Source organism: Penicillium hordei (genome assembly GCF_028827395.1).
Source record: "Penicillium hordei strain IBT 12815 chromosome Unknown utg000004l_segment0_segment0, whole genome shotgun sequence".
NCBI lineage: Eukaryota > Fungi > Ascomycota > Eurotiomycetes > Eurotiales > Aspergillaceae > Penicillium > Penicillium hordei.
In genome coordinates this window covers 4,538,168-4,560,847 of record NW_026623145.1, presented here as the reverse complement: position 1 = coordinate 4,560,847, position 22,680 = coordinate 4,538,168, and the positions used below count along the sequence as shown (strand labels likewise).

The 22,680-nt window shown below is 49.8% G+C and overlaps 10 protein-coding genes across 10 annotated transcripts; 4 read left to right on the top strand and 6 right to left on the bottom strand.

Annotated features, from left to right (window-relative positions):
• Positions 1-124: 124 nt before the first annotated feature.
• On the bottom strand, positions 125-1,156 carry N7537_008899 (tudor domain-containing protein; the record flags this gene model as incomplete). The annotated part of the gene is made up of 3 exons (XM_056899953.1): positions 125-243; positions 315-1,041; positions 1,106-1,156. The coding sequence occupies 3 exons, from the start codon at positions 1,154-1,156 to the stop codon at positions 155-157; spliced, it is 867 nt and encodes a 288-aa protein (XP_056752029.1). The 3' UTR covers positions 125-154.
• A 1,426-nt stretch (positions 1,157-2,582) lies between these two features.
• yap1 (putative bZIP transcription factor AP-1/Yap1) lies at positions 2,583-4,485 on the top strand (the record flags this gene model as incomplete). The annotated part of the gene is made up of 3 exons (XM_056899952.1): positions 2,583-3,032; positions 3,099-4,261; positions 4,335-4,485. The coding sequence occupies 3 exons, from the start codon at positions 2,583-2,585 to the stop codon at positions 4,483-4,485; spliced, it is 1,764 nt and encodes a 587-aa protein (XP_056752028.1).
• Positions 4,486-5,651: 1,166 nt separating this feature from the next.
• Positions 5,652-8,027, bottom strand: N7537_008897 (uncharacterized protein; the record flags this gene model as incomplete). Its single annotated transcript, XM_056899951.1, has 4 exons — positions 5,652-7,452; positions 7,563-7,674; positions 7,741-7,888; positions 8,019-8,027. The coding sequence occupies 4 exons, from the start codon at positions 8,025-8,027 to the stop codon at positions 5,652-5,654; spliced, it is 2,070 nt and encodes a 689-aa protein (XP_056752027.1).
• Positions 8,028-8,587: 560 nt separating this feature from the next.
• N7537_008896 (putative glutaminase) lies at positions 8,588-10,817 on the bottom strand (the record flags this gene model as incomplete). Its single annotated transcript, XM_056899950.1, has 2 exons — positions 8,588-10,323; positions 10,382-10,817. 2 exons carry the CDS (start codon positions 10,815-10,817, stop codon positions 8,588-8,590), a joined length of 2,172 nt encoding a protein of 723 aa, XP_056752026.1.
• Positions 10,818-11,255: 438 nt separating this feature from the next.
• N7537_008895 (putative NAD binding Rossmann fold oxidoreductase) lies at positions 11,256-12,380 on the bottom strand (the record flags this gene model as incomplete). The annotated part of the gene is made up of 2 exons (XM_056899949.1): positions 11,256-11,996; positions 12,054-12,380. 2 exons carry the CDS (start codon positions 12,378-12,380, stop codon positions 11,256-11,258), a joined length of 1,068 nt encoding a protein of 355 aa, XP_056752025.1.
• A 421-nt stretch (positions 12,381-12,801) lies between these two features.
• Positions 12,802-14,884, top strand: N7537_008894 (uncharacterized protein; the record flags this gene model as incomplete). The annotated part of the gene is made up of 10 exons (XM_056899948.1): positions 12,802-12,833; positions 12,895-12,908; positions 12,974-12,988; positions 13,039-13,188; positions 13,239-13,579; positions 13,636-13,897; positions 13,955-14,362; positions 14,432-14,538; positions 14,590-14,689; positions 14,739-14,884. 10 exons carry the CDS (start codon positions 12,802-12,804, stop codon positions 14,882-14,884), a joined length of 1,575 nt encoding a protein of 524 aa, XP_056752024.1.
• Positions 14,885-15,352: 468 nt separating this feature from the next.
• Positions 15,353-15,775, top strand: N7537_008893 (uncharacterized protein; the record flags this gene model as incomplete). Its single annotated transcript, XM_056899947.1, has 1 exon — positions 15,353-15,775. One exon carries the CDS (start codon positions 15,353-15,355, stop codon positions 15,773-15,775), a length of 423 nt encoding a protein of 140 aa, XP_056752023.1.
• A 223-nt stretch (positions 15,776-15,998) lies between these two features.
• Positions 15,999-17,664, bottom strand: N7537_008892 (AATF family protein; the record flags this gene model as incomplete). The annotated part of the gene is made up of 3 exons (XM_056899946.1): positions 15,999-17,373; positions 17,426-17,528; positions 17,595-17,664. The coding sequence occupies 3 exons, from the start codon at positions 17,662-17,664 to the stop codon at positions 15,999-16,001; spliced, it is 1,548 nt and encodes a 515-aa protein (XP_056752022.1).
• A 275-nt stretch (positions 17,665-17,939) lies between these two features.
• Positions 17,940-19,233, top strand: N7537_008891 (Mrp/NBP35 family ATP-binding protein; the record flags this gene model as incomplete). The annotated part of the gene is made up of 4 exons (XM_056899945.1): positions 17,940-18,023; positions 18,146-18,281; positions 18,387-18,506; positions 18,575-19,233. 4 exons carry the CDS (start codon positions 17,940-17,942, stop codon positions 19,231-19,233), a joined length of 999 nt encoding a protein of 332 aa, XP_056752021.1.
• Positions 19,234-19,598: 365 nt separating this feature from the next.
• Positions 19,599-22,373, bottom strand: N7537_008890 (uncharacterized protein; the record flags this gene model as incomplete). Its single annotated transcript, XM_056899944.1, has 2 exons — positions 19,599-22,238; positions 22,305-22,373. 2 exons carry the CDS (start codon positions 22,371-22,373, stop codon positions 19,599-19,601), a joined length of 2,709 nt encoding a protein of 902 aa, XP_056752020.1.
• Between the last annotated feature and the right edge of the window lie 307 nt (positions 22,374-22,680).

Below are 22,680 nucleotides of genomic sequence, written 5' to 3'. Positions count from 1 at the left end.
CGGTGATTCAGTTAGCGATGAGAACAAATATGAGAAGAACCCAGAGAGATATCATGAGGTGTCACATGCGAAAAAAAAAAAAAAAAAAAATTGGTAAAACCATTCGCCCAGGGGGTATCATCACAATGCGGGCCTGGCAACATAAACATGCAACTTAATAGTTGTCCTCTTCCACCTGTTGGTAAACGTGGCGGGTCCGGGTCGGATCCTTGCGCATGGTTTGTCCAGAGCCTGTAAATCCCACTAAGAGATGAGACAAATTAGCATCCACCAGAGTTGAGGGGGGGAACCCCAATTGAATAGGAAACCCATACCTCGTGCATTGACACCTTCACCTGTGCGGAACATGCTCTCCTTTTTGCCGAACGCGCCCTTGCCCTTGCCCTTGGTCTTCGCAGCGAAATCTTTCCACTTATTCTTGCCTTCTTCGAGCTCCTTGTTCGCTTTGACCTTGCGGGGCATTTTAGCAGGACGAACCAGTCCATCACCGGCCTTGTTTGGTTCGTTGCGAGCCTGGGTAGCTAGTGCGGGGTTGATATCTGCCGCGGCGGAGATCACACCGGGGTGAGGGAGAGCGGGAGAGGGCGATGCCGAACTGCCTGGGGTTCCATCAGCCTTGCGCTTTCGCGAGTCAGTGCCAGAGATGGGTCGGATATCCTTGGCGGTCAAATTTTCCACAGTTGCATATGACTTGAATGTGACAAGGTAGACTGGGTTGGTCGATGAGCCAGTGATGGAGTTAATTTTGGCCGGGTAGAAACCACGATCGCCGGAGACCCAACGCGCAAGAACAGTGTCATTCACAGAGAATGATACGGGAGTAGTAGTTACAGCAGGTGCCTCCTCGGAGTGCTCAATAGGCTTTGAGGAACCATTATCCTTGGATGGGCCACCCTTTGGAGCCGATTTGACGGGCGCAATGGGCTTGAGTTCGGCGATCTGAGTCTGGAGAACGGTGATGTATTCTTCGAGCTCAGTTTTGAGGCTGTTCAGTTCCACGTTATCAGGGTCTACCTCCAAGCCTAACGCGACAGTTTCCATCTATTGATTTTTTGAAGTTAGTGACGGGTCAACGCGCGTGGTGACCGTTTTCGCGGTAACTAACCTGGGATCTGCATTCCGTCAGATCTGTCTCCAAAGAAGAGATATCAGCCATGATGAAATTTTGATTGATTCTGATTCGTGCGAGATCGTGATATTAGAAACTGAATCTATCTGACGCGTATCGGTAAGAAGTGAGTGCGGAGAAACAATAATTATTGTTCTATCTCACGGCAAATTCGTCCCTGATCACGTGCATTCTGTTTCCGCCTTTTTCTCCGCCTTAACATATGGTTTTACGCCACTATGTACCTACATGGATTATGTACGTAGCTATGTATGTACCAAGTCTTGTATGGGCCGAGACTTTGAATTAGGGATCATGGGGCAAATTAAGCTATTCTACCTTATATTAGTAGACAGGCTTGTTGTGATGCTATGTACATAGGTCATTATCTTATAGTATTGGATACATCATAGAGAATCCACTTTCTGCAGATCGACGGGGATATGCATGTTAAAGTCTACATCGCTTTAGAGCTATGGAGTACTCCGTACAGTATGTAATAGATTGTATACAACATAAACCATGTCCAATACATACCCTGTTTTCCTCTGGTATAGGAAAAGTGGCAAGTGGCAACGTCATTAAATGGTCTGACCTCGGGATACTCAATCTCGGACCGGAGATTGGGAGACCCGTGGGGCCAGACCCGGAGACATTGTACAACATAGTAGATTGCAGATATATCGCCAAGTCAAGATATGAGTCAAATACGATGATCAGATAAAAATACAATCGGAATTCCGGGAACAGTACGAAGTACATAGTACTGGTATTCAACCCGTTTAGGGCTTGACAGAAGCTACTCGAAGTGGAGAAGAAAAAAAAGAAGAGAAAATTGATTTCAAAGCAGAGACTTCAATAACCAATCATATCCTTGGAACTATTCACCGCCCATCCATGATCGCCCTTCCTCCCCCCTCTCTCCAGTCCTCCGGTCCTCTAGTCCTCCAGTCCTCCAGTCATACTCTCTCTTTCATCTGTTCTCTTAGATTCTGCAACTTTCATATTCGAATTTCATTTGTTTCATATCTTTCCATATCAGCCTCGTATTTTGAGCCACACTTCGACCGCAATTTGACTAGCGGGGAATCTGTCCTCAGGCCCCTCTCGAGAGAGCCGCTAGAAACTCTTCTTCTTCTTTCCCCCTCCATATCCAAATATCGCCCCCCCCCCCCCCCCATATCACCTCATCCCCATATTCGCAATTTTCGATCGATTTTTACTTGTGACTGATAAAGATCCAACATACAGTCGGATTGTTGAGATTGTTCACTCACAAATCCGGTTAAGCTGTGAGGCTATATTGTGAGGATCGAATCATCCTCCAACCCTCGTCGTTTCACGGCATCCATCAATATTTGTTACGGGCGGGAGGCCCGGCTGGACTCTGTATTGAAATCCATTCAATTTCCATCTCATCGCCATTTTTTGGTTTCTTGTCAGCCCCTCTATCCATTGAAAGTAAACCGTCACAATGGGTGATTACGAACGATTCCAGCAAGGTCTTTACCTTTCCCCAAACCAGCAAGATCTCCTGCTTGCCGCTCTATCGTCCAATAACCCCAGTCAAAAGCCCCAAAGTGGCTCTCCCCCGCTCAAGTCCTCTCAGAGCCCCGACGAAACTTCCTCAAACGGTATCAGCGCCCCTCCCTCGGGCGGGTTTGACAATCCCCATGCCAACAATTTCGGGTTTGGGGATGACGAAAGCCCTTTCTTGGATTTCACCCCGGACGTTGACTTCGATTTCCCCGGTTCCGCTGATTTGATCGGGGACCTACCGGGATCGGCCGACTACGATATCGGCGAGAAGCGAAAGTCCCTCGACGGGAAGTCGGACATTGAAGGGGAAGAGACTGGAAAGAAACGTAGAGAAAGTGAGGCCAAGAAGCCTGGTAGGAAGCCACTGACTTCAGAGCCTACTACGGTATGCCACTCTTGCTGCACGCGGAAGTTGCTGGGACTAGAGTCGTGAACTGACGTGATTGAGCAGAAGCGCAAGGCCCAAAACCGAGCTGCCCAGCGAGCCTTCCGCGAACGCAAGGAGAAGCACTTGAAGGATCTGGAGGATTCGGTGGAGAAGCTGCAGAAGACATCGGACATGACAAACCAGGAGAATGGCTTGCTGCGTGCCCAGGTCGAGCGGTTGCAGGTCGAGCTCCGTGAGTACCGAAAGCGCCTTTCCTGGATGGCCTCGGGATCAGGAAATGCCATGTCGGCTATGAGCTCGAATTCCATTCCGAGTGCCCATTCTAAGGGAGCCTATGGCCTCCAGAACAATGAGTTTCTCTTCGACTTCCCCAAGTTTGGCGATTTGCCTGGTGGTCATCTCTTCAATGGACAAGCCAACAAGAACGACCAATCCAAATCCAATGTCAACACCCCTCAGGCACCTGGTGTCTTGGGCCGTGAGAGTCTGAACAGTCCTTCGTCTCGATCGAACTCTCTTGCCCTGTCGAATAAATCGAAGTCTCATGGAACTATTCACAGCGCTACTTCCGCCAAAGCACCCTACTCTGGCTTCAAGTCTTCCGCAAATGATACTTCTACTTCGGAGAATTCTCCGTCGTCTTCGTCCGACTCGCACCAGAGCCAGATGCTGTCCTCGAACGGAACTTCCCCAGAACCAAGTCTGAACTCTCCCACAGATGGGCAGTACCGCGAGCTGGGACCAGGTGATTCGTGCGGCGGGCATATCACCACCGATGGCGAGAAATCCTTCTGTGCACAGCTTGGTATGGCTTGCGGGAACATCAGAAATCCCATCCCAGCGGTCCGGGATAACAGCAGATCCAAATCCCAGAGTGTTTCGAGTAGCCACCCCACCCCAACTGATGGCCCAGCCGAGGGCGAAGATCCTCCGGATCTTGGGATCGATTGGTTGGCCCATCAGAATGGCGGCCAGTTCGACCCGGTGCTCTTTGGTGATTGGCGGGAGCCCCAAGATGCTGTGCTGTCTCAGGATTTCGGCTCTTTCTTCAATGAAGCATTCCCTCTGCCGGACCTGGGTAGTCCTTCCCACAACCTGTCCGAGGTCGTCACTGACGCGACCCAACCCAAGAAGAGCCTCCTTGCCCAAATTGATAGCAGGCTCGAGGAAGATGAAGTCGTTCCAGGCGAAGACCAGTCGCAGATGCTGTCGTGCACGAAGATCTGGTATGTTCATGCTCATATCCATATTCATTAATTCATTTTGCTCCAGCTTACTGACTTGATTTTTTTTCTTTAGGGATCGTCTTCAATCCATGGAAAGATTCCGCAACGGCGAGATCGATGTTGACAATCTCTGCTCCGAGCTTCGCACTAAGGCGCGATGCTCAGAGGGTGGTGTAGTCGTGAACCAGAATGACGTTGACGACATCATGGGACGAGCCAAGTAGCGGCTTGCTTTCAGAAGGCTCACCATCATCACCGCCGCCCTTAGCATAACTCATACTTGGGCTTAATTCACGATTCACGGACCAACACCAACTCACTGATACTCGCGTTCTTTTGATTTTCTACGCATACCCATCATCGATTGTCATTTATGGGAGGAATCCTGCTCGGCGTCATGAATACAACACAGGATAAAAGAGGAAAACTCATGGATGGGAGGGGAGAAATAACATCCAATTCAACGGATATTGGATTTTGGACACAAATCTTTTTATCAATGCCCATAGTTGGGCAATCTATCAGTGTCCCATCTTAAGGAGACAACACAATCCTTTTCTTTTTCTTCCTCGTCCACATTTGCCTATTTATCCTCCTTTTTTTTTGTTTTTTGCAACTGTAATTGCCGTTTGATTGTTTCATGTTTGTTTTAATCGACATCGTTAAGCTTGTTGAACGGGGGACCACCGTCTCACACTGGCCATGAGATTTAAACAAAAACGGGATGGCACTTCCAATGCCTATTGTACGGAAAGGGACTATGGCGAACTTGGTATACTACTTTCCTTTGCAGCTGGGATGGCTATGCTTTGCGATTTTCAATGTACTTTTCTTTTTGTACACAATCTGTTCTTGAATGGTTCTCTACTCCGTTCCATCGACTCATTTCTACCAGTCCAGAAGCGTTATACGCGAGAGAAAGAGTACGAAGTAGTAATCTCGTAGATCTACAGACTTTAAAAGAAGCAGAGCTGTAAGGGTATCGATGTGGTCCACGAACATAAAACTAAAGTACAAAGAGAAAAGAGGTGAAATGGTGTATTCTGTTTTTTTCCTTTTTTTCCCTGATGTTTTCTGCATCCACTCCTCCATCTGTAAACAAAAAAAAAAAAAAAAAAAAAAACCACAACACTGACTGGAGCTCACTGAAGGACTTACTTCGGAGTCTAGATCAACGCTGCAATTCGCGTTCATGCTCTGTGCCTCTGACCAGACTTGAGAACAAAGAACATAAATATTGAGCGCTATCAGAGTCAAAAAGGCAAAAAGAAAATTTGCAAATGGGACGAGATAAAAAAAAAAGACACAAGAGAATTAGAGTATCAAAGAGGTGTAAGATCGAGGATGGCCAGGGGAAAAATATGAGACAGAGGGTTTTCCATGTCACCAATCAGGCGTCACCGGATGCAACAGGCTTGTCACCTGAGGGAGCAGGAGAGTCATTGGGGCCACTCTTGAAGCCGCCCCGACCTCCGCCACGACCACCACGGCCTCGCTCGCCACTGCCACGGCCGCCGCGGCCACGGCCACCGAATCCACCACGTCGACTGCCATCGCTGTCACTGGCGCTTTGGTACCCACGCTGGGCGGTATTAATCCCACCCCGGGTGCTGGACTGCCAGGTTCCGGCATTGCCGACAGCAGCACGGGTGCTGCGGTCCTCGAAGAACTTGAAGTTGGGCTTACGTTGCTGACCATGGGGAGTGGGGCCGGGCTTCTTCAGCTCAATAGGCAGGTGGTCCAAAGCCGCCTTAGCCTCTTCGGCGCCTGAGAAGGTCACAACGTGGTTGTACTTGCCGAGCTTTTCGATCTTGGTGATCTTCGATCTGTCCTCCTCAGAGATGAGGTCACGGACAGCCTGCTCGCTTTCGGCGCTTGTTACGAAAAGAGCATTGGTGGGCTTCTTTTCGGCCCGTGGTGCAGGTGATTCACTTGGCTTTTCGTGCGGGGCGGTACCGTTAGTGTCGGCAGCTGCGGTCTCCTCCCCGGCGGGCTGAGCAGAGGCGGCAGCAGGTGGCTGCGGGCTGATGGACTTGGGAATCACGGGAACAGGAGAGGCTCTCGGCCCCTTTTGGCCCTGAGGAATGGGTGCACGCGCAGGGGGGGCTTGGCCGAACTGGGGAGCCACGACGGGGGCCCGGGCAGCGCCTGTCGGAGCGGGCGAGGCAGTGGTCGCTGGGAGACCGCTGGATACAGGTTGAGGAGCACCACCTGCCTGGGGCTTGCCAGTGCGGTGGGCAAAGTTGAACCCTTGAGCCCGCATCTCCGTCGCGATGCGTCCACCTTCAACCTCCAGTACGAGATATCCGAATGCGGCATCCGCCAAGTTGAAGTTCCACATATTCTTGAATGCACTCTCATCGACCTGTCCAGCAGCATTACCAGCGGCAACGGGGCCACCAAATGGATTACCGCCATTGGCGATGGAAGGCATCTTGTGAACAACATCCAGGGCATTCTCTAGGAGAGTCTTCTGCCCATCATTAGATGAAATAGCTGCTTCAACCTCGGTTTTAACCGTCTCCCAGACATCGTTGAATGATGCCTTGGAGGCAGCAAGCTTGCCGCGATAGTGGTCCAAGGACGGGTTCACGGAGAACTCATTGTAGGAGGAACCGTAGCGGAAATGAAGACCAGCTGAGATAGAGAAATCGGCCTTGAGCGTAACAGACAACTGGTTCAGCATGCCCTCACGGGCAGGGGAAGCGTGGGTTACAAAGACACGAGTTTCGGAGGGGTCGTAGACACGATTGGCGGTGTCAATGAGTTCACCCATCTGCAAAAGTGTTGTCCACATAGTACCTTGGCCGCCGGCAATAGTCGTCTTTCCTTCACCATTGTCGAAAAGCTTATGCATCACGACGGCACCTCCTAGACCCAGCAGACGGAGCTTCACACCGCCGATATCGAGAAGGCGCGAGTTGGCCTCGTCGATAATGTGAAGTTTATCTACCTTGTACTCACCCGAGCGGAACTTCTCCAACACGCGCACATCTTCACAGGCACCCCAAACTGTGTAAACCGGGACGTCAAGGGTGATGCGTTTGTCGAGAAGCATGGAGAGCTCGGAGAGGGGCAGTTGCTCGGGAGGGAAGCGCTGCTTAATTGATTGCTGGGGAGATACCTGTGCGATGGACCGTTTCACGTTCTCAGGAAGGAGGGGGGAATATTGTGCCACATGCTTCAATGTCCTATTCGTAGATCCAGGATTAGCTGATGCTGTCCGGTATATTTCGATGCCTGGTGAGGCGAATGTGTTGGGCAGCAAACACGCGCCGAAAAGCTTGGGAAGAACACTCACTTGTCCGCAATCCGCTCAAGGGAAGTGTCATCGTAGAAACCAAAGTCACCGGTGTGAATGATGTGGTCGGCGCGAGCCTGCTTTGCAAGCTCGTTAAGAGACTTCAAGTTGCCTGTTTTACGGGTCCAATTAATACTGTGTCACTTTGCCAATGATAATGTTGCCAGAAAATAATTACCTCGCACGTCTGCAATGCACAGGATTCGTGTCGGACCGCTCTGAATCACACGGCCATTGTTGGGGAGAAGCGGCGTGGCACCGGGGACAGGGCCCGCAGCCGCACCATTCGAAATAGGGTAGCCTTGAGCACCGAAGTTGGGGCGGGGCTATAAATGAAAAGGAAGTGATGATATTAGCTAATCTCCCCAACATCTCAACATATGACACTCATCTCGTGCGGTTAGAAGCTGGGGTGCGCAAATGCGAGGGGAGAGGTAAGGTTAGGGAGCAACCTACAGAAGCCATGGAGTTTTTTCAATTAAATCGATATGGATCGGAGGATATGGAGTGTGTGGTCAAGATGAAGGAGGAGAGAAATAAGAGAAAGGAAGGAAGGAAGAGGATGAAGGTGGTGTCGAGGGGAAAAAGATGTCAAAAGATTCACTTTCTCATCGATGAAGCAGCAGGCGTGACATGGCGATTAGGTAAGCCGCCCCTGGCCACCGATACAAATAACACTCTTTATACTCATGCATGGGTCCTTTGCACTAAATTGGTTGAAACTAACTGATTTGACTGATTTGACTGATTTGACTCTTTTGAATACATTGTATTCCTCTTGGTTGTTACTAAACTATGGTGTTTTTCTCCCCTTTACTGGCCCGAGTACAACTTCATCCTGAGCTTGTTATAGTCTGACATTGGAAGTGAGACACTCTCCTTGTCCAATAATCTGGAATATATGTATTCCTATGATCTGTAACCAACAAATTGATGGAACTTAATTCCCATCTCAAGGTGTCTCGACTATCAGGTATGAAGCTAACCTACTCTATGCGCAGATGCCTGACCAGCGACACCGTGTATCAAAGTTCTTCGGTGTGGTTCCCAGCGAGATATTGCTGCCTATCCAACATCTGTACAACGGGGTCTGACGCTCCTCCACGCGGACATGATAAAGATTGGATGGATCGAGGGCCCTTCAGTGCCAACAACGCAAAATGACCACCAACAGTCGGACGGGCCCGACATAAGATAGGAACTCCTGGCTCATTTCCGTGCGCAGAATTTGCAACATACCGATCAGAGAAAGGCCAATTGTGTTTTCCGTTAGTCATAAATGACCACAAGTCATCGACGAACTCGTCCCTGGTGCTCGTCTCAAATGTGCCAGCTAGCCACATATTCCAATCTGATTTGGCCCAGTCTTGCCGATTATCGAGAGGGACCCCATATTCACCGCGAACCGATGTGAAGAATCTACTTCCCATTTGAAAGGCAGCGTCGGAGAATGTTTCCAGGCCTAGCAATACATCAGGGAAGAGATTGTATGGGGTCTTCCAGGTACCTGGCCAGTCAGGATATTCCAGAACGAAATGTGTCTGATCTTTGTCTGTTCCCAGGCCTTGCTGGAAGAAGATATTTGCATGCTCCTCTCCAATGCGGGAGTAGAACTCATCCCCACTCATCTCCCCAAACCCCTTGAGACCAACTGCGGCCTTAATTGCCAGATTTGTCTCGTTGGCGAGGGGCCCAGCTGCATCATTTGACGACAACTGATTGGCAATATCAACACTATTGTCCACCAAGTAATCTGCATATTTCCGGAAAACCTCCATGTACTGCGAAGTCCAATCGGTATCACCAGTGGCTCGAACATACGCAGCAGCTAAGATGAGCAGATTTCCACACTCCTCGATGGGCATTGGCTCTGCTTCCTGGTCATCGTGACCAATGGCATGGGGATAATGGGCACCAAGGTCATGGATGGTGTATGGCAAATGCCAGCGACCAGCAGCAAGGTACTTCATCACGGGCTCCAGCAACAGTCGGATGTAGTCCGGATCCATGACGTAATAAATTGGGAATGCGGGCATGATCACATCGATTGTGTTGATATTTCCATCACTGGAAAGCTCCTTGATAAAAGCCAAAACCTCGCCTGTGTCGAGAGAGTCATTGGGAATAGCCAAGTCAATGCCTCCGTATGCTTGTCGGGTCGAAAGAGCTAGGATATCTGCGTACTTGGGACCCGCTGTGGCGGTCGATAAGGTGGCCAGCTCCTGATCCAGCTTTAAGGACTCTAGCAATGCGCTTCTGTAGTCATCTAAGAAGAATAAAAGGGCAGTCGATGCAGTCGGGTACTCTGCGCGATAGAAACCTGTGGACGCTTCTCCCAGATAGTCGATGGCGGCTTCTCTTTCGTATCCGACCACGAAGTTTACAGAAAGCCCACCGGTGACTTTGCCAAGGTTGTGAGCCAAAGCGACAACACTTCCCTCACCCCAGATATCGTCCTCGCCGGATAGCTCACCGTCCTTGACGAATAGACCTCGTACGTCCTCGGGATTTCCTGAGAGGGCGGACAATTGAGTCAAGACAGAAGGTCGAGAAGCGAGGATTGCTGAACCCCAAAGAGCCATGTCATCTGCCTCGGCATATAGCGGTGCATCTTCGACTGTGAGCGAGTAAAAGGCTAGTCCGTCTTGTTCTTCAAAGTCGCGCTGTGAGCGGCTTTCTCGGCCAGTCCACCTGGCATCGATATCCGAATACACCTGGATATCATGACCATGCGCTTCAGATACGTGAACTGTCAAATAACCTATTTATTATCAGTAAATCCAACGAATATGGCATCTATTATACTCCGCATAACCCACTAAAAGGAAGTGATTGCCTAACATAGTTTGATGGCGACACAGGCGACAAGAAATCCAGCGTGACTGCCACAGCACCAACCGTGAGATCAAATGTTGAATGCGTAGCAGTAAACTCAGCACGACGCACCGTCGCAGGACGGATATTGCTTGCGCCCGGGTTTGACACGCCCATCAGACTATATGCCCGACCATCTACACGAACAATCACGGACCAGCCGAGCTCCTGGCCAGCCCAGAATTGGGGTTCAGCAGAGGGTAGCTGCTGTACTCGGTCGCTGGGCATCCATGCTGAGAGATACGGGTTGCGCACTGCTAGCGGGTAAGACGGCGGGAGGACAGGGTGATGTGTTACAGAACTCGACTTCTGGCCCGAGAAATAAGAGAGCACTGAAGCGTAGAGAGATCCCAGTCCCAATGAGCTTAGCTTAAATCGCATGTTGATATTTGTGAGGCCATCCGTGTATGTGTCGGAGGTTGAAGTGTGGGATCAAGCGCGCCGGGCACATATATTGTAGATGGAAATATACACAGCTTAGTGGATGTCAGTATATAACCTTGATCAACATTCAAGGGAAGTGTACTGTTGAAGTCAGAAGCAGGACCTATATATCGTAAATCGTAAATCGTAACAAATCCTTTACCGATCTTCCTGCGTCAGATTGGGGGGAAACCCCCACAGTACTTACGTATCACCTAACTATGGAGTATAAATAGCTAACTAGCTCTGGTTTCAGACTCATTTTTTTTGCGTAAGACTGTGGCTGAATGGCGTTAATACTTAAGCTGAGGCTTGGTAGAAGAAGAAAAGATTCTGGTATCCAACTATAGAACTATGAACATCATACAATTCATCTGCTTTCATTTCTATATGTATCTACAACTGCGCCTTCTCGATTCGTCGCCCAATTTCATCGAAATGGATCTGCTTCCCAGACACCAGTGCCTCCTGAAGGTATGAACCAATCTCAACGGCCTTGACAGCATTGCTCAACTTCATAGGGAGCGGGGTGTTGTCCAAGCAGGCCGCGGTGAAGTCATTAGCCTCCTGGACAAAGGCAGGGCTGAATCGACCCATAAAATTGTGAGGAATTTCGCGAGTAATGCCACCGTTGTGGTATAAATTGACAAAGTTCCGCTGGGGGTTGCCATTCACTGTCAACTTGCCCTCAGTACCAATTATCTCAGTGGTATCCTCCTGACCTGCAGCCATCATCCGCGAGCAGTAATAGTAGGCAATCTTGCCATTCCAGAACTCCACAATGCCCACAGCATTATCATAGTCGTTGTATTTCTTCAGCTCTGGTTGGACCGCGGTGATACCGTGGGCAGAGATGCTCTTGGGAAGGACTTCATCCCCAAAGAACCACAGACTGAGATCAATATCGTGCACAGACATGTCAACAAACACACCGCCGGACCAGGCTGCATATTCAACGTAGAAACCCGAGGGGTCAAACTTGTCACAAGTCTGGCTGCGGATAATGGCAGGCCGTCCGATGAGACCTTGCTCCATCTTGGCGTGGGCATCACGGTACGAATCGTCAAAGCGTCTGGAGAAACCACACATCACCTTCAAATGGGGCTTCTTCTTAGCAGCCTGGACCACTGCTCTGCACTTTAGAGGAAAATTCATCAGCATTCGTCATAATTCCAAACAGGGAGAAATTCATACCACTTCGACATCGGTAGACAAGGGCTTCTCGCAGAGAACGTGCAAGTCTTGCTCGATAGCCTTGATTGTCTCCTCCGCATGCACTGAGGTAGCCGTACCAATAGCGACAGCCTGCAGACCAGGATGCTTGAGCATCTCATCGTAGTCGGTATACAGAGTCACACCGTGAGGCTCCAAGTTCACTCTTCCCCATGTAATCTCAGCAGGGTCTGGGGTGAATGCCGCAACAAGTTGTGCACGGGGTGTTTTCTGGAGGAAGTTGATAGCATGGAGCTTGCCGACTCGACCAAGACCGGCCAGGCCAACTTGTAATTTCTGAACTGCCATAGTTTTGGAGGGATTGAACAGGAGAGCTGCGAATAATTGATGTCTTTCTGAACCCTCATTTTCCTGGGTCTTCGAGGGGGTTTAAATAGTTTAGAAAGAAGCTGTCCCATCTGCATCTTTATCAGTATATTGCTTTTGATCCTAATTCAAGGTAAAAGTCCCCGTTGCAAGGTGTAAGGTGAACGGAAAGAATTGCTAGATGCAATGAAAGGGGAAGGTTGCTTAGGTTAGGTTTCCCCGCATTTTTTCCCCATTTATACGATTGATGTACTTAGGCGATTATTCTGATGTGGTTTTGCTTGGTGCGTAATGCCAAGATATCTTGCTTTCCAGGTATTTCATTTTCCTGATAAATGTGGGTCTTGCATACTGCCCCGTGGGCGACGGAAAGAATTTCCTCCTTGCACATCTCCGTGGAAAGATGTCTCCAAGGAATCGCCTAGTGGCTGGCTGGTGGGTTAGCCAGTATTCAACTTGGAATATTATGAATATCTCTGCTAATTGACCAGCGCAGCCAACGATGTCGTGGTAAGTCACCGTGGGGTAGGGATCGACGTACACGGCAAGTTACTGAACCCGAGACAATTGCACAGTCCGACACCTAAAATGTAAGAATTGCCGCCTAAAAAACTAATAGGCCAGACTAACAAGAATTTAGGCGATATTAATGACCTGGGTTGCGAGCACTGTCAACAAGCTGGTGTGGGTTGTGACAGGACCAATATCCGGTTTCGCAATGGCCTCTCATTAGCCAAAGAGGCTGAGCTTGCCTTTTCGGGGGGCTGCTGGCCCCAACTGCGTGGCAAAGGTAGGTGAACAGATTATTTTCGATTATATAAATTTAACCGTGCGTTCTAGTGCGCTTCCATGACGAAACACCCGAAATCGCTAGCCTGTACTCGACTATTCAGGATAGCCAGTCGGATTTTATCAACGACTCTAGTTACAGGTTAGCAGTCGGGCTGAGAGAGGAGCCCAATAGTCCAACTGGTCTACTGGTACAGCAACCATATGCAGCCGATGGAGTCGACGAAGCCAATGCCTTGGTCCAATTCCCAGCTTCTATTACAGAGACCGTGTCACCCTCTTTGTCTTCTCCAAGATCAATCCAATCAACAAAATCCTCTAAGCCGTTGCAACCGCTAAACGAACGGGAAGCTATATTGTTGAGGAATTTCGTTGAAAATATGGCGCTCTGGGTGCGTTGTGCTCGACGACATACCCATCTACAGCCACTAATCACTAATTAGAACAGGCTGATATCACTGACCCTCAACGTCATTTTGAAACAGAGGTTTCAGCTCGGGCATTGAAGGAGCCTGTCTTGCGCTATGCAATTTTTGCATTTTCCTCGTGCCATCTTGACCGACGGGACAGCAGCGATGTAACAGAGGCACTGCAGTACCATAATTGCTGTTTAGAACTGCTTATTCCAGTGCTCTCTGGGGCTCGTGAGCACATCACCGAGGACATACTAGCTGCAGTCGCTATACTCCGTCAGCATGAGGAAATGGATGGTCAGTCATCGAATGCGGACAAGCAGCATGCGTCAAATAAATGCTCACACCTTCTAGGGGAGGACAATCAATTCCATCTCACTGGTACAACTCATATCCTAAATACGGTATCAACCTTTGGTTCTTCAGGTGGCCTGGGTGAAGCCGCTGCTTGGCTTTGTTTGCGGCAGGATATCTATATCTCGCTAACTAGCCAACGGCCTCTGCGGACCAACTTACAAAGCTTCTACCAGTCAGATGTGTTTCAAAGAAATGACGACTTTGCATGGTCAAGCAAAATGGTCTTCCTCCTTGCTAATATTCTCCAGGGTGCTTTTACGGACTCCACTATAACACATGAGGCAGACCAGATCGAAGAGTGGTATTCCGCTAAACCGCACACCTTCGACCCGGTTAGATCAATCCCACAAGGTTCTGGGCCAGATCAACGACTCCCTACCATGTGGATGCTGCTACCCGTGCATGGTGACTGATCCCCATAACACGTGTGTCTAGCAGACTTGAAGCTGACATTGGCTCTCAAATGCTTGGCAGTTATTGGAATTCAATATTACCATATTGCCAAGATTGTTTTGGCGCTTTCCGAGTCTTCACGGGCATCTTCCACCTATGAAAGTTTGCGGCATTCTCGAACAGTGGAGGTTTGTTTGAACGCCAACATCCTTTTTTGTCGGTGCTCACAATGAATTTAGAAAAATGTACGCCACCATCTGCTCACGGTCCTCGGATTGGCACATTCCAACGCGAAGGCCGAGAACACGCTATTTACTGCACGTCACAGTCTAGTCGCCTGTGAGTTGCAAGTGTTGGGTTTTTTTGAGTATTGAAACTGACTTGGCAGGGGGATGGGTCCTTCGGAATCCCCTCGACCAAAGGGCTGCGGAATCAGTGTTACAATCCATGCATGCAAGGACTGGTTGGAATATGAACTCGCTCATTCGGACATTGCGCGCACAGTGGCAAGAGGTGGACGAGAATATGAACTAGTAAAGGTAAAGAAAACAAAAGGATTATTGAGCCGATGAAGACAGAGAATCTATTCTATTCAACAAAAATACCCGATTTTCATGAGAATGCCTCCCAAGGCTCCAAGACTGCCCAGGTGGGTATACCAAAGGGGTGTGTTAAGGGGAAGATCTCAATCTCAGGGGGACTATCGTACGTAGTCGCACCCCCCTTTCTCCAGTGTCATTTAAGTCACCATGACACCTCTTGATCATTGAAACTTAGATCATTTCTCCTATTCTTCACTTCGCACTTCGAAAGTACTGCTTCAAAAAAAAAAAAAACAAGTACTCAATCTCCAAATTACCCCAAGTTCACTGTGTCTCACCCCCGCAAATTCAACCTCACGCTAGTGAAAGCGGATCTGCATTGGCCTCGGACATTTACAGAAGTCGACGCGCGTGACAGGACATTTTGCTTTTGCCTCGAATCTTCCTCCCCTCAAAAGAAATGAACACAATTCTCTCGTTATTCCTCGGGCTGGTCCCAGGAAGTCTGAAATCCGGTTTCGATTTCTCAAATTCCGACGAATCGAGACACTATATACCCATCATGCAAAATTCATTTTCCCCCAGCGCAACCAAAGAGCACAAAAACACACCAATTCCACCTTCAAGCACACCCCCGCCTGCTTACAATGATGTGTGCGGCGGCGCCATTATCATAAACCAAGATGGCAAACCTCAATTGCTATCACCAGAGGAAGAGGAAGAGCGACAACATCGACTGCAGCAAGCCGTGCGCGAGAAGATGTTAGGGTTACCACGGACGACGAAGTTTGAATGGTACCAGCGAGCATCGGGGATGTCAGGAATGTCGGGAACTACAGGAACCGAGAGTGAGGAATTACCACTGCCGCTGTATACACCCTGAGAAGATGAGAAGAAATGATGTCCTGTCAAGTGGATTGGCAGAGCCTTGGGTTCCTTCCTTGTGCCTTGGCTGAGCCTGTACAAGCAAGCAAGGTCCAAACCGCAGTACACTCTATAAAGACTGCAGGAAGGGGTTTTTGTATGATAATGCACCGAGGGGTTCGCCTTTTAATTTTATGGCCGTATCCACTATTTGTACAATGCGTGTGTAGATGTATGCAAGTCTAGTTCCGGAACAGTCTCAAGCCACCTTCCTCCCGGTCAACATCATCCTCTTCATCACTGGCACCCTCATCACCTTCACCGAGCAAGCCACTGGCCGTTTTGCCGAGCAGAGAAGCAAAGAACTCGTCTCGTGCGCGCGTAGACCAGGAACCACGGTCATCAGGGGCCATGAAGTTCTGAAGCTTTTCATGCACATTGTACTTCATCTTGCGGCCCTTAGAAGCACGGGTATCAATGTCTCGCTTGACCTTATCGTTGCGCATACCAGTGATGGGGTGAATGGGCAGGCGTGAGGGAAGCTGGTGCAGGTTGTCGAAGCCACTGGTCATGGAGTCAGCCGACGACATGCGTTGCTCAACGAGATCGCGCAAAAGGGACTGGTAGAAAGCCCCGTCATCGTAGAGAGGTTCTTGTTGATCAGTGCGCGAACGCTTGTTGGATCGTTCTCCGATCTCTGTGGCGACTTGAGCATCGAGAACAGCTGTGATTGTCTGTTGGCGACCGGAGGTCGAACCGAGCAGTTTGCCTCTGGCATTGGGGAGAGCTGCAGAAGTACCACGAACTTTCGAGGACCACTTGTCGAGAATGGAACGACGGTGGGAAATGGACTCAGACTCCAATTCAGCCATGCGTTCCCAAAGAGAGGCGGAGCTGGTGGTAGGCGAGGCGGGGGAGGGTCGCTTGCGCTTTTTGCTGCCGTCTTTGGCGGTAGCATCGGCCAGGGCAGTACGTAAACCTTCGAGAGTCGACCATAATGCCAGCGCAGCTGACTCCGCTGACTTAATTGCCTCCTCGTCAACAACTTCCTCTTCGTCATTCATCGCGTCCTTTCCATCTGCTTCGTTCTTCGAACCCAAGACAGCAGCAATACCGTTGATAGACGTCAATCCACTCTGGAGCTTCATCCGCGCGTTAAGGAGCGCATCAAAAGTGGTACGTTGTTGCTTGACAGCCTTTCCCTTTGTAGCATCGGCCTTGGCTGCCGAGGAGATTGTCGCAGCGATAGTTTTCTGATCCGTCGCCATTAGTTTCCGGATCTCGTCGCGATCACCGGATGGTGCGCTTGTGTCGCCATATCGGACATCTTGACGAGTCTTCTTGGAGTGTTTGTGCACTACCTCGTCGGCATCCTCACTCTCATCCTCATCGTCCTCTTCGCTCTCATCATCATCATCCTCGCCTCCCTCTGTGTCCTCATCAGAGCTCTCCTGGGCCAGGGCATCGTCGTCGCTGGCAAATTCTTCAGAGCCGGACGAGAGCTCTGAGTCCTCGTCATCTTCATCACTTTCAGCGCCTAGCGCTGCCCGGCTGACACGGGCACCATCATATTGTTTCCCCAGGGGGAGGGGGTCATCTTTGCGGAGCTTTGCTTTCCTGTTTGATTATTAGCGAGTTGTTGATACCTAATACACATGTTTTTACACACCCAACAGTTTGATAATGCTCTCTGCCTGTAGTCACTTCTTCATTATCTTCGCCTTCATCATCACTTGATTGTTGGCCATTATCGATATCCTCGGGATCGAAATCTAAGCGCGAAGTAAGCATTGACTGCCCGGTACCCAAGAGTCTGTAGATGAATCATTCAGGCATACCTTTGGGAGTTGGGTCTTCAAAATCAGCAAGCTGATCAGCTAGGGAACGAGCTGCGCGTGGTTTGCCCATGGTGTTTGGTATGGAAAGAGAAGAGGTGGACGAGCAACTTTTTTTTTGTGGTTTTTCCGGATAACGGATTATTACTCCTATCTAGGTTTAGTGTCCGTGAGCGGTATAACTTCACATGGGCGGTGTACGGCGTGGAAGCTTCAACCGCCAAAGGCGGTCGGCTCTCTCATTGGCAGTATCTCGGTGGCACTTCAACCTCTGGAACTACTTCTGTTGCTCACATATTATTTGGTCTTACATTTTCCCTTCTCATCTGCCTTTTTTGGCCTGTAAGGATGTTGGGTTCTCAATCTGGCACCATTTCCAGGGGCACAAGACTTTTTTCCACCTGTCGAGCTCTTCAGCATGACAATCCTTTGGTTAGTGATTGATCTACATTTGGAGCTCCGGTGGATTGCATCTCGGCTCACTGATTGATTCCAAGAACCATTTTCATTGATAGAGTTGCTTTTTTTTACTTGCATTAACTAACTATGGATAGGGACTTCCACGCTCTGGTACCCCGCCAACTTTCCGTTCACGCCGAGGGCTTCCCGAAAAGCGCAAGATTCGAGATGTCAAGAAAGTTGTTGCGGTCTCTTCAGCAAAAGGAGGAGTTGGAAAGTCTACAATAGCAGGTGCGTTGAAATTCTTCCTTTCTATATATTACCTCAAACTGGTGGCGACAGCGCATGACCTGTGAACCCAAGTGGAACGAACAATCACTAATGAGGTCTTACCAGTCAACCTCGCACTATCATTTGCACGCCGTGGTATCAAGACTGGAATTCTTGACACTGATATCTTCGGTCCCTCCATCCCTACCCTCCTAAATCTCTCTGGCGAACCTCGCCTTGATGAAAGTGGGTCTCCTTTTTTTTAGGCTCATCGCCATCGCAGCCATAATCAATATGCTTATGAACATTGCCAGAAAACTGCCTCGTCCCTCTAACAAACTATGGCCTCAAATCGATGTCAATGGGCTATCTCCTCCCTCAAACACAAGCCGATAGCACAACAGGCGAACTACCTATGGACACAACACCAATCTCATGGCGCGGACTAATGGTAACAAAAGCCATGCACCAGCTCCTCCACTCAGTATCATGGGGTCCATTGGACGTCCTAATCCTCGACCTACCCCCCGGAACCGGCGATGTTCAACTTACAATTAACCAAGAAGTCATCATCGACGGGGCAGTGATCGTATCGACGCCCCAGGACATTGCCCTCCGCGACGCCGTGCGCGGCATTGGGATGTTCCAGCGAATGGAAGTTCCAGTGCTCGGAATGGTGCGCAACATGGCATATTTCGCGTGTCCACAGTGCGGGACTCAGACTCGCATATTCTCGCACGGCGATAGTCACCACCACGCGCACGGTGAGAACCACGGTGTCGTGGCTGAGTGCAAGCGGCTCGGAGTGGACTTCCTTGGTGATATCCCTCTTGATGCTCGGGTGTGCGAAGATGCTGATCGTGGAATGCCGACTGTTGTTGCGGAGGAGAGTATTGAGCGCAGCGCAAGGCGGGATGCTTTCCTTGGTGTCGCTGAGCAGGTGGCTCGAAAGATTGGTCTTGATTGGCACTGAAGGGTCAATTCTTCTTACCTAAACGTAGGGTTACAAACATTATGTATTATTATATTAGACTTGCATCATCCAGTGGCTGGCTACTGGCTGTTTATGTTCTTCAGCATTGGGGGGTTCTTCTCATATGAAGTATAGTCTGTATTCACTCTCAAGAACTACTTCCATCTACATATGATGGTCGACTGCGAGAGGGCTCGCAGTTGACTGCCAAAATGGGGTATATCCAATGCAACAAAACACAAAAATAACAAAAGGAAATTCGAAGTCTCTGTGTGGAGCTTCAATAAAAGAGCCAAAAAACCGAAGAAAAAGGTTGGAAGAGATAATAGGATATGTTGTGTTCATGAATGGCAATTATACAGGCCTTACTCGGCGGTTTTGAACCCCTCACTGTCCATAACTTCAGGACGGTGCGACATGGAGTCCCGACCAGCCGCCGAGAACACAGATAGAGTATCTGTAGAACGACGGCCATTCTCGCCAGCCATAATTGGGGCAATGACACCCCGCGCACTCAGCACAGCTCGAGTGCTAGCAGTATCGGGTGCCATGTTCATATAGGCAACGGAGTCCTTGTCGCCGCCAACGGTGCTGGCAGTGTCCGACAGCATCTCGCTACGGCCAGCGGCTGATCCTGCAGCGGATGATGGCCGGTACCGGCTGTGAGATAAGGAAAGATCGGATTTCATTGGGAGAGAGCCTGCTGCATGAAAGAGAGCCCTTGTGCTGGCGTTCTCGTCCGTGAATTTGTTGTTGTTCACCTCGGGCAATATAAGGATTGGGGCAGCGCTTTTCTGCGAGAGGGGTCGGGAGACGGTCTCGGGATATGTGGACGTACGTCCAGTAGAAGAGTCACCGTTACTGAGATGTTCTCTTTTGTCCGAGCAGACTGCCGTGTAGCCGTTAGACTGCGACTTTGTGTCGGTAAGGTCTTTGTCTGAGACATTTTGGGGTTGGGGTTGTGTCGCCGGAGTGCTAGACCATGCTCCAGCCTGCCCAGCATCAGTGCTGACACGGGTGGAACGTCTGCCCGATTCCTCGGCCCGCTTCTCCATTTCCATTCTGCGTTCGTCATGCCTGCTTCCCCAGCCGCTCCACATCATCATGCCGTAGTTCTTCTTGGCATGTCGTTTTGGTAGTACACCAGGAGCAGCTCGCCGGGCGGCCAAAGAGCTCGGGGGAGGACATTCGCCATCAAAGTCTTGAAAGCCATGCGCGAGCTCTTTCAGGCGTCGGCTCTGAATCCGAAGTTTTTCCTTCGCAAATTTGATATCCCATTCCTTTTTTGCATCCAGCCACATTCTGATGAGTAAGGGGTTGATTGCCCCGACTTGGGCACGGGGGATCTCTAGCACTGGGTATGAAGAGGGATGATCTAGCGGAAAGACATGTCCTCGTTTATCGATTCGCTGTCGTATCATGTATTGATGGAAGGCTGGAAGAGGATCCCCTGCCTTTCCGACAGAGGAAGGCCCAGGTGCGTCAGGCGGACTGTTCAATGCGGTTTGGGGCCCCGGGACATCTTCATCTTCTGAGCTATTTGACGAAACGGCAGAAAGTGCACTATCATCCTCGATTTCGACCTCGCCATTTTGTGCACGCGCCAACGCCCAAGAGCCAAACTGAGAAATGGAACGGAACATGTACTTGGCTGGTCGCGTAAAGCTCAGAGTGGGAGCGACATGGCATAGGTCGTCCCAGACTTGAAGTTGTACATAAGTTGGTTTGTACTTGTTCAAAATCTCCCGGGTGGGATCATTCTCGTCGAGATATGCATCACTAGGTGGATATGCTGTTGGGTTCGCTGCTTTGTGGGCGATGTAAAATTGCTCGTCACGAAGGGTTTCACCGCCGCCACTCAATATTTGTAGAGGAGGCAAGCCGCCTAGAGAGGGTTGGAGGACTGGAGAAACAAGAGGGTGGGACATGAGCTGGTTTGTCGTGTACAACTGAATTTGGTCCTTGAGTTCGACTGTCTTCCCATCCAGAACAATGTGAATGTTATCGGGTTCGGCATGCAAACTAGCAGGGTTCGGGGCTTGCTGGAGGCCAGGGTAGGCGTGTTCGGCTAGGGGTGGGCCGTTCTCATGGACAGTATAACCACGGATGGCGGTCTCTTCAGCGGCGCTGTTTGGTTGGGGAATAGCTTTGTTGACATCCTCGGCAGTCACTATTGGCTGACGCGATATTTTTTTCATTTCCAGGATATCATCGGCATTGGGTGGGGGCCAAGCGGGCGAGGGTTTATGGCGGAAGCCATAGGCAGGGATATAATCGCCCGGGTTTTCCTCAACGATACTCGGGAAAGAGTGTGTTAAATCAACCCAGGGCGAGATCAAGATGGCGCCTGCTGGTAAGGGAATACCCTGGTCTCTCATGATGACCAGCATCGATAGAGCCAGGCCTCCACCCGCAGAATCACCAGCAAGAATAATTTCTTTGGGTTCATATGACTTAAGCAGCCAGAGGTAAGCCGCCATGCAGTCATGCAGGCCACATGGGAAAGGGAACTGCGGTGACAGTCGATACTCCGGCGCAAATACACGTCCCTTCAGTTTGCGCGCATGACGCTGCATCATGTACCGATGGGTGTCGACACTTCCGAAGAAATAGGCTCCACCATGGACATATAGCATCACACGGTTACAATGCCCACCGGCCCCCTCCGTTTGATTGTAGTGGTTCCGCATCTCAATCCACTCCCCCTTCAGCTCTTCGGACGGCCCCCGCCATTGCCACCATTTCTCTCCTCCCACTCGTATAACACCCTTGGGACCCAGCTGCTTTATGACAGCATCCGCGGCAGAGGACAGAAACTCGTCGGGGATTGTGATGGTTTCGGTTCTCACCCAATGTGGGCTTGGGGCCCATTGGCGGGTGAATGCCTGTAGGTCTTCGACGGGGTGTTTAGATGCATAGAATAGGAACTGACGAACGATCTGGATACCCTCATCGTAGGTAACATGAACGGTGGGTTTGTTATGTAGCGATTTGCGATGCAGGTACTATATAGATCATGCGCTATCAGCCAGATAATCCTAACCCTACCAGGGTATTCCACAACGACTTACGTGACTGATGAGAGTGTGAAGGACAGTAGGGGTCAATGCCACACCTAGTGCAGCAGTATGTAATGGCATAATGGTTCTGTTCGGGGGAAAGATGGTAGTAGTATGCCAGCTGTCGCAAAATCCAAAATCAAAAGAACCAAAACCAATGTGATTTAAATGAAAGACAAAACCGAGGGTCTGATCTCAGAATGGGCCGACGTCATTTAAGGAACGAAAAGGGATTAGAATAAGAATATCCAAATAAGTAATAAGTTGACAAGTCAACGTTGACTTAAAAACAAAAAGAGAACAAAAAAGACACCAGGGGGGGAAATGATGTCATAGGAGAAATGGATCTGCGGTAATCTCCAAAGTCAACCTCCGATCTCTTACCCCA